Genomic DNA, 11,057 nt, shown 5'->3' with positions numbered 1-11,057 from the left:
TTGTAATTTGCCTCACTTTAAGTAATGTCCTCATAGGCAATTGTGATTGCACTCACTACATCCAAGCTCCTTCCATCATATCTTCTAGTTTCTACCACCACTAAATGGATACATATCCATATAATCATAATCAATGAGATCGACCATTGAACCTCTAATGAAATTTGAGAATTACTCTTTCACCTTCATCTCCGAGTACTCCATCACTAAATCCAAGCTCCTTCCATCATATCTTCAAGTTTCTACCACCACCATCATATCTTCTAGTTTCTACCACCACTAAATGGATACATATCCATATAATCATAATCAATGAGATCAATCATTGAATCTCTAATGAAATTTGAGAATTGCTCTTTCACCTTCATCTCAAAGTACTCCATCACATCGAACAATACCATGAATGGTATACCCTCTACCTTTATAGGCATCAAGCAAGCAAGATTGGGTTTGTCCAAGATTGAATCTTTGAAGATAGTGGTACTATGAGAGCAAACCCTTGCGCTATATCACCATCCAATCTTCCTCAAGGTCAATAAACTCTTCTCTCCTATAAATGAAGTAGAAGCCATCGAACTTATATCTTCATGGCTCTCTTCTTTGGATATATCCAATGCAAGTAGGTAGATGGCCAAAGCATAGACATGCTCCATGAGCTCAAAGAGGATCATACCCAATGCATTGCTTATAAGTATAGTATATGCTATCTCATGGAACCACATGGACCAAGCACACCTATGGACCACTTTTCAATAGTTATTGCCATCTTACACACTCATTGACCAAGTCAAAGGCACCCAAGACATGTTGCAACATATTGGAGTACAAATGAGTAACAAAGGTGCTCACAAACTCCTCCATAACCTACTTATCAAGTCCATCATTAGGAGAATAAGTTCTAGCTTGAAGATCCTTGAGAGAACCTTAAAGATCTCATAATGCTGGATAGCAAACTGCATATCATGGATATACTCATTAAAGTGTATGCAAGCATCCATAGCAATAAGTAAGAGGGATGTGTTGTATATGAAGAGAGAAAGAGAGTTCATAAAATTAAAAAAATGAGACAAAGTAAACTAGTTCCATCTTTAAAACCCTAACCGTTAAGAGGTTCACATACAATATTTGCTTATGTTTTTAAATATTTTTTTTATAAATTTATCGTGCATGTATAAATGTGTTAGCATGGCACTTGCCCACTATATTGGCTAATATATGGAGCTCGCTCACTCGCTCTCTCTCTATAAGTACATACATATCATATCTTATAATGTGTTTTAAAATTCCACTACAAAGCATAAGGATACACAATTGGTGTATAATCTAATCTTGAAGAAAAGGCATCCCTTCCCGCTCCCCCCAATGGGCATTTGAATGCATGCTCTCAAAGAATAAAATGTGTACAAGCACATTTAAATAATTGTGAATAAAATACATGAACATATGACAAGCCAAAAAATGACAAAAAGTTGAAAATTTACAAGCATAAGGTATTGCAAAGTAATATTTATTAGCTAAAAATATGAAATCTATAAGCATTGGATATTACAATGAATTAGGATATTCAAGGAGACTCCACAATCTCTCAAAATGTGAAGCCACACACTTTCCACAATTTCTAAAATGTGAAGTCATAAACTTTCCACTGGTAACTACACTCTCAACTCAACTTTTGCCTACTATATAATTTGAAAAAGTTGAGCATGTGGATTCTCCATTAACATTGAAAAAGTTAGCATTCAAATTCTCCATTAACATTGTGATAGAATAGAATACTCAAGGACACAACTATACATCAGGATAAACTAGATTTAGTTACAGCAAACTGAAGCCATACCTAGAAACAGAACAAGGCAAGTTTTTATTCAAAACTGAAGGACCATTCCAAAGACGGGGCTCTCTTGAGTTAACTGGCTACCTTTAGAAAAAAGCAGCTAGACTAGTGGTCATTGAAGAACAGCCTATGAATGCTACTATGCCCACCTTTCGCAGACCAGTAATCTCTATCTGTATACAGCTCCAGACATGTAAAAGCAGCTATAAGTCCACCCTCTGCAGCTTGCAAGCATCCAGTATTTTAGGGATCATCTAAAACGCCTGCACGCAAACTTCTCTCCTTTCAAATACGACAAGCCATTTTAAACAAACGATACAGATCACCAATACATCGTAGCATTGCACAGAGTATCCAAGTGGAATGCCCTACTAAGCAACTTATAGTTGCACATGCATAGCAAGCTTGCCAAATTGGCAAACAACAATCACCAACTTGTGAAGCGTGAGAAGGGCCTTATGTCTCCTGGTAACTGTATGACAGTTGTCAATGGACATTGCACATAATTGAATGAGGCACTGGGCTAGTATAAATCGATTAGTTGCTGAACAAGGAGCAAAATGGATTGCGCACTGATAGAATATGCAAAACAGTTGCTTTGTCAACATCAACATAATGGTAAAAAAGAAATTGCAAAACCAAGGATGAGCCTTCTCAAAATTACAAAACAAACAAACCGCTTGATGAACAGAGCATGCACTAAGCAGGTCAACCCAGAAGCTTAGCGACAAGATGGCAGGGTAACACCACGACAAACAATAGCCAGAACAACATAGATGACTATCAAAAGCAGAATGACCAAGGCAAACCTGAAAAAACCAAAACAGATCAGAAGTTCAAGTTAGTCAAATGTAACTCACTACAAGGAACATTAGATCTACAGAGACCAATGTAACTTCGCAGTTAAACAAATAAAAACAGTACTCTATTCATATAGATTCAAATGTAACTCTCACTACAAGCAACATTAGGTCTACAGAGACAATGTAACTTCACAGTTAAGTAAATAAAAATGGTACTCTTATTCATATAGATATGATGATAATATTAAACACAAGATAGTTTCATCCCACATCTAAGCTCTACCAATTGAAATCAAAATAGGTGGTGAGTGAAACAAGAATCAGAAGCCAGTACACTTTTGGGCATATTTAATTTAGAACTTGAATTCCACATCCTACAAAATCAGTACTATAGAAAAAGAAATGCTGGGATCCACTTGTTAGGGACACGTTTCACATCTGCAACATTTTTTAAAAACATGAAATCACTATGATCACTACACGCATAGCCTGACAACCAGAATTTTTTTATGAAGCTCTATTTCCAAAGCACCATATTGATGTCCAAATTGATGTTCGAGATGCAATAGCAGTTATCCCTTACAAAGATGCCCCCTGGATTCATTTTTCATCGGCGCCCAAAGATTGTCATGTCTCTACCCATTTCCTCACTCTTCAACCCCTCACTTCATTATCTCCTACCTAGCCCTCTTCCCTTATTAGCATCTATGCCTAGCTGTGCATGTGTCTACTGATGCTCGTATCCAATAACAAAAATCGCCATCTACTTTCAATAGATAAGCTGCCCTGAATATAGTATGTGTAAATAAGGAATGTATGATCAAGTCATCAGAATAAAGAGCATTGCTGAACAAGGACAGAGCGGACTGAACAACGTACCCGAGTTTGACATTCCTCCACCACATTGCACTTCGTAACTGGCGAGTTTGTTTCCTAAAGCGAAATGCTCTATCTTGAATATGTGATGTTTTATCAACAAGTAGTTCCAACCTATCACCTCGCTCCAGTACCTTGTCAATATTTTCTATCATGACATTTCGAACCTGTCAAACATGTAACTGCAAGAATCAGGCACAAAATACATAGAGCAATGCATTGTAAGCTCTAAAGCATCTAAAACTCCAATCCCTAGAAATCCCAAAGATGTTCCCTAATTCATGGATTTAAAGTGTCCACATGACACATGGCACTTTCCAGAAAGCAACTATGCTTAATGAGGAAACATGATACCAGAAGAGTACAAGTCACCTAAAGGCTGTCTAATACCCCTAGTGATGAGCATGACAGTACTGCTCCATTGAGAAGAATTTCGAACTAATACATTCTCATGTTGTCCAAACTATGAGTTAGCTTCATGAGATGACCACAAACATCACAAAAGTTTCTGACTAGTTAATACAAGTGATAGAAGACCTTAGATGTAAATCTTCCAGATGTGGAGAGAGCAGCCTTGTCAATATGGACTAGTCAAACATGTTGATGTAAGAAGCAGATGTAAAACTCGTAGAGCGATGCATTGAAGCTCTAAACCATGGAAATTTGAACTTCGCCCCAAGAAATGACCTTCTCTATGAGTTTCATAATTATTGGATTTCAAGCTCATCACAAAAGCAACAAAGACATACAGAGTGTCTACCGAACACCTCACAACACTTTCAATAACCAACTAGGCTTAGTACACTAAGGAAACACAAGAGCACAATCTCTAAGGCTGTATCACAACCCTAGCGACAAACAACATTGTACTGCTCATTCAGAAGGATTTTGAACTACCGCACATTCATGTTGTCTATCTTGGCTATATGACGCAATTGAAATTAGTACATCAGATGGCTTCATGAGTTGCCTGCAACCTCTACGACAGCTTTTAAGCTACTTACTACAAGTCATAGTTCAGCTTAAAGGGTTCCAGATGCAGACAAAAGAGCTATACCCACACAACAAAACTCAAACAAATGAAGCAGCACATATTAAGATAATGACTAATAAAACTTCCGGAGGAGCTGTCAAGAATACATTACCTGACTAATTTCCCCTTTCATCCGGTTTATTCTATCGGCATTGGGATCATTCGAGAAATACTCCATTTGTTGATTCAGCACTCTTGAGAACTCATCATTCATAGCATAAGCAAGTGCTGTTGATGCAGTTCGCCCATATGCTTTCATGAATCGTGAATGCACATCTTCCAAAAAAGCGAAAGGAATGCGTCCTGTGCATATAAAGGCTGCAAAGTGAGGCGGAGAGCTAGATGCATCGCAGACAAATGTGAACGCATGAAGCTACGGACATTCAACAATTAGATCCCTTACTACAGATAGGAGCAAGCAAGGTGACCATACTCACATTTCAGTGCACTCAGACATTTAACAATCAGATGCACTACAGGCAGATGTGCGTAAACAATGTATGATCATTGGCTATTCAGAATGCACAATAGGGACTCTTGATCTTGAGATGTAACAATTTCCTCGAGTTAAGTCATTAAAGACAACCAGCTGTCCTCAGGTTCCATTCTGACATGAGAATCCATAAATTCAGAGCTAAATCCTCCGGCATTGTTCTGTCCAAAGCGAGGAGATCCAAGCAACGTATATTGCTAAACATGTTATGCAATAGACTTTCTGTGCGGCTTACTTCCAAATGTATCATTCGCCATGCATAGGAATGTCAAACCATCTGCCTTCATCACATGAAATATGTACCGATCCTGCGAGAAAGAGACATGGCTATCTGCGACTCCAGGTATCTTCTCAAGAATCTGCCTGGCCACAGTATTGGCATTCGAGGGGGTTGCACTGTATTCAGCAAGCACAACAGGGCCTCGTGCAACCATGGAGTAGCGGATCGCCATTGACCTCAGTTCCAAAGCCGCGGCACTGATCCTTGGAGGCGATGGTAGAGAGACATTACAGTTTCGTCCAATCTTCAGACTGATGCTCGTCCATAGGTGATGTGACAAGGACCTCCTTTTTGCGGAGATCGAAGGCGGTAATTATGCTGGTGATGGCAAGCGACGAAAATAATCAGGAAAAGACTATGAAAAAAACGAAGCAAGCAGAAGGTCGTCGAGGCAGCGAGCTTAAAGCGCCCGAGAAGTTGCCAGCGCCGGCCGGAAGGAGAGCTATGGCGGCGGCGAAAACCCTAACAATGGAGAGGAAGGAGCAGAAAAACAAGCGGGCCTGAGAGAGGGAGAGAGAGAGAGAGAGCGCAGTGAAGCCTTCCTGATTGAATATGTTCCTCGCCTATCGATAGCGGATTTGAGCTGGCTTAAACTGTCACAACTCACATGCTTCATAATCACAGTTTTAATTAATTCCATATAATTACCTTATTACCTAGTCAATAGTCTGCTTTTGTTCTTTCTTGTAATTTGGAAACTTGTTTTTCTCAATGCTTTTAATGAGCGTTTGTGTGTGTTTGTGTCCACGCCTCTGCGTACCTGCCTCTTTTCCATAACAGCGTGCTCCTTGGAAAACAGGCTATCTTAGGGGCTGTTCACATCCGCAGGCTAGTCCATGTGGGTTGGTTGCGTTCTACACAAGCTTTGAATTGCACTACAAACTAAGGGCCGGGTCACGCCGAGGGAGAGCATGGGTAGTGGGAACACAATCACCCACTCTCACCTGCTTGAACTAAGGGCAATAGGGATATTGGTGGTGTTTAATAAACCCCTCACAGTCACCACTGCAAAATGCAAAGCGAGCGAGGGGATGGCACTACCCAATCAATGTTAGAACTAGCCTAGTACTTTGCTAGCATGTGTACTTTCATCAAATCGCTTTTATTCCAGCCCAAGCACAGCAATTGAAAGCGGTTGAGGTGACCACAAGGAAGCATTGCATGATAATATAGAGTTCTTGCCCCCACGAGAGCTAGTATGACACAACTCTAATCCTAGGTACTTACACACATTGATTGATAAGAGGTGCAATAAATTTGCTCATATATATATATATATATATATATATATATATATATATATATATATATATATATATATATATATATATATCTCTCTCTCTCTCTCTCTCTCTCTCTCTCTCTCTCTCTCTCTCTCTCTCTCTTTGTGCATACATAAAACTATCAAATTTCAATTTTCCTTGGCCAAGTAAGCATGCTCATCCTCAAAACCACCAGGGCAACTATCCAAGTCAATGGCATTCTACTTAATGACATCTACTACATGTTGCTTAAGTGAAGTGTGCCAACTCCTGGCAATCAACTAAACCACCATGTGCAGATCTATTAGCCAACCACCATTGCTATAGAACCCTCTTTTTTGGGTTTAAAGTCAATAGTGGATCAAACTAGCTTGGAAATCCTTATCCAAAATAGGAAACATTGTTCAAAGCAATTTTGCTTACAAGATATGATGGCAATACCACCAGGGCAACTATCCAAGTCAATGGCATTCTACTTAATGACATCTACTACATGTTGCTTAAGTGAAGTGTGCCAACTCCTAGCAATCAACTAGACCACCATGTGCAGATCTATTAGCCAACCACCATTGCTATAGAACCCTCTTTTTTGGGTTTAAAGTCCATAGTGGATCAAACTAGCTTGGAAATCCTTATCCAAAATAGGAAACATTGTTCAAAGCAATTTTGCTTACAAGATATGATGGCAATACCACCAAGGCAACTATCCAAGTCAATGGCATTCTAGTTAATGACATCTACTACATGTTGCTTAAGTGAAGTGTGCCAACTCCTGGCAATCAACTAGACCACCATGTGCAAATCTATTAGCCAACCACCATTGCTATAGAACCCTCTTTTTTGGGTTTAAAGTCAATAGTGGATCAAACTAGCTTGGAAATCCTTATCCAAAATAGGAAATGTTGTTCAAAGCAATTTTGCTTACAAGATATGATGGCAATATATGCTTTAAGGGTTTCACCACAAATGGCTTTGTTGCTTTATCTACTATGAATTGGTGGGCTCATAACATATGTAATTTCACCAAACAAATAACAAGTCAAAAAAAAAGAGGGGGGTGTGCATGTGCACATGCATGTGTGTGTGTATGAGAGAGAGATATTGCACCCTTGTGTAATTAATGACTATACCATGATCAACAAGAAAACATATCCATGGTGCATGAATACTTTGTCAAAATCTTTACTCCACCCCCCCCCCCCCCCCCCAACCCTTTTATAATCCCCTTATCAAGAGCTCAAGACTATGTTAAGGCTAGATTTCTAAGTGTGGACACCAAGTTGTCCCCCTCTCTTCAACAATTGTCATTTAGCCAAGATTCACTCCCTTTGAGCTAAGTGATTGCCAATCTCTTAAGAAGGGCAAGAGAACTAAGCTTGATGGCTTACCTAAGAAATTGTATGGATCTTTCAAAGATACCTATATCTCCTCCTCTTTTGACTATTAGAAAAGGAGACCAATTACATACCTCCCCTTGACTCATGAAGTCTTTGCCCAAACTCTTGTTGATTAGGAAAGAGCAAAAATGTTTCAATAAGAGCATTTATATGTGTGCAAAGTTCGAGCACTGCTCTTCTTGGTTCTTCTCTTGTGCCTTATGCAACTATTATTGAGAGTACGAGTGAGTGAGTGAGTGAGTGAGATTGTGTACACGAGTGAGGGACTTGGGATAGTGAAGCTTAGCTTCATCTCTTGCTTCCCTTCTATTCTCCCCATAAGAGGTTGAATTTGGAGTTTCATGTGAGGAAGAGTTGTGAGTGAGAGTGGGGACCCGAGAAGGCAAAGCTCTTCTACTTCTTCTTCTAGAATGTTGTCCCACACTTAAGGAGTTGGTTGGTACAAGCTTTATTGTGCAATGCAGCTCCTTGGGTGACAGGTAATCCAAGCAAGCCCAAAATATTCTACTCTTACTGTGCCCTATGGTCATAGTGTGGGGCAAAGGGCTAGGGGCCCCTAGGTGTAGTGAATGTGCAATGGTCTAGTAAGGCCATATAGTATGATGGGAGGAGTGTTGTGTGAAAGGCGAGAAGGATCGAAGCTTGCACGGGAGAGCTATGGCGGGAGAGCAAGAGCAAGAGAGACAGAGAGAGATTCACAATGTGGGAACTCCAACAGTCTCACAATGTGTGATTAGCCTTCCCTTTATTCATTTGTCACTAAAAGAATAAAAATAAAGCGACGATGATGGGCATCTCCTGCCTGCAATGTGCATGTGCTGGTACTATTAGTGTAGTAATGCACAAGTGGCTAGGCGGAGGCGCCTTTACCCCCAACAACCTCCCACTTAAAGGCAAATGTGCCCCAGTGGAAAAAGAAAAGAAAAGACATTACAACATGTACACATGTACAACATGATGAGGAAAGTCATCATCTCATCCCACGCCCATCAATCTCCTGGGGAAGACAAAGCGCTCTGTAGAGAAGCTTTTGGTGAGTAGATTTGTAGGATTTTGGTTAGTTGTGATCTTGACAAGGTCAACAAACTTGTCCTCAACGACCCCACGTATGAAGTGATACGTCACCTCAATGTGTTTCGTCTTCACATGGAAGACCGGATTCTTGGCTAACTGAATAGCATTCATAGAATTCGAATGTAGTGTAGGGATAGCATCAATACCAATGTCATGAACCAAACGGCCTAACCATATGGCTTCCTTGCAAGCCTCAGTGCAACATACTCGACCTCAATGGTGGAAAGAGCCATACACTTCTGCACCCTGGACATCCAAGAGACAGGTGAACACATAGCCAGAAGTGGACTTCCTACTATTTGCATGTTCTGCATAATTAGAGTTAGTGTACCCCACAACTCCTATATCTTGGTTGCCATAGCATATGCACATATCTACATTGCCCTTCAAGTATCTCATGTTACCCTTCATGGCATCCCAATGTTTCTTGCCAGGTGTAGCCGTATAGCATGCCACAACACCAACTACAAAGGCAATATCTAGACGAGTGGCTATCATGGCATACATAAGACTACCCACTACAGAAGCATAGGGAATCTTGGCCATCTCAACCCTTTGCTCATCTGTCTGCGGACAATTGGCTTGTGATACCTTCACATAAGAAGGCAATGGACAGCCAATAGGTTTCATGTCCTGCATGCAAAAGCACTCAAGGACTTTATGAATGTACTTCCTCTGTGACAAATAAAGGAGTCCTTGATGCTTGTCACATCTAATGGGCATACCAAGTAGTGAGAGGCATGTCCCAGATCCTTCATCTCAAAGCTCTTCTTGAGTTGAGCCTTAAGAGCATCTAGCTCATCAAGAGCTTTCCCTACTAATAGCATATCATCCACATAGAGTACCAAAATAAGCAAAAATCCATTACGGGCTTTCTTTGTGCACAAGCACAGATCCATAGTACTACGGTTGTAGCCCTATGACTACATAAAAGCATAGAACTTATGGTACCATTCCCTAGGTGCTTGCTTTAAGCCATAAAGACTGTTCTTCAACCTACACACTAGGTGCTCCTTGCCAGGTTCTACAAAGCCCTTAGGTTACTCCATGTAAATCTCATCATGCAAATCCCCAAGAAAAAATGCCGTCTTGACATCCATCTGATACAAGTCCAAGTCAAGCTACACGACTAAGGCCAAAACCAAGTGGAGGGTGGTCATCTTAACCACAGGAGAAAAGACTTCATTAAAGTCAACTCCATGCTTTTGTTTAAAACCCTTAGCAACAAGTCTTGCCTTATAAGCTAGCTTGGGGTGTTAAGGGATAGTCTTCAACTTGTACACCCATTTGCATGGTAGAGCCTTCTTGCCACTAGGCAAGGAAACCAAATCCCAAGTCTCATTCTTATGCAAGGAGTCTATCTCAGACTGCATAGCCCTCTCCCAGGAATGACTGTCACCCCTGCACATAGCCTCATCATAAGTGAACAGCTCTCCTGCATCTGTAACCAAGACATAATGCATCGAGGGCTGAAATCTTTCAGGGGGGTCTCTATCTCTAGTAGAATACCGCACTATAGGCTCTACTACTTGCCCAACATTCTATCCAACACCATGTCCATGAGTACCTACTGCTGCTGTAGGCTATCCAGCTAGATGTACATGGGAGCTCGTGGCTCCTCCTGAAATATAGCCCTGCGTATCTCCTCTATCTTCTCAGGCTACCTATGCATCTTGTCTTCATGGAAGACTACATCCTGGCTGCAGATGACTTTCCGCGCCTATGGATCCCATAGATGGTAACCCATCTCTCCTACATCTCCATAGCCAAGAAATATGCATTTAAGACTCTTAGGATCCAGCTTGTTACGCTTGTCCTTGGGCACATGGCAAAATGCCTCACATCCAAAGACACATAAATGCGCATAAGAGGGAGGCTTTCCTATCCATACCTCCTCTACAACCTAGAAATCATTGGCACTACATGGCAATCTATTAATGATATGCACAGCAATTGTAATTGCCTCAACCCAAAAGTGCTTGTGTAGGCCTGCATGGCTGAGCAT

At 40.7% G+C, this 11,057-nt stretch overlaps 1 protein-coding gene across 1 annotated transcript; it reads right to left on the bottom strand.

The window, feature by feature from the left end:
- Window positions 1-1,506: 1,506 nt before the first annotated feature.
- On the bottom strand, window positions 1,507-5,912 carry LOC148036614 (vesicle-associated membrane protein 711-like). Its single transcript, XM_087678614.1, has 4 exons — window positions 5,275-5,912; window positions 4,659-4,849; window positions 3,517-3,680; window positions 1,507-2,643 (listed from the first exon to the last, which is right to left on the bottom strand). The coding sequence occupies exons 1-4, from the start codon at window positions 5,489-5,491 to the stop codon at window positions 2,556-2,558; spliced, it is 660 nt and encodes a 219-aa protein (XP_087534740.1). The 5' UTR covers window positions 5,492-5,912; the 3' UTR covers window positions 1,507-2,555.
- Between the last annotated feature and the right edge of the window lie 5,145 nt (window positions 5,913-11,057).

This window comes from Lygodium microphyllum, chromosome 5 (assembly GCF_053477565.2).
Source record: "Lygodium microphyllum isolate KBCC chromosome 5, Lygodium_microphyllum_v1.1.10, whole genome shotgun sequence".
Classification (NCBI taxonomy): Eukaryota; Viridiplantae; Streptophyta; class Polypodiopsida; order Schizaeales; family Lygodiaceae; genus Lygodium; species Lygodium microphyllum.
This window is presented reverse-complemented; position numbering and strand designations above follow the sequence as displayed.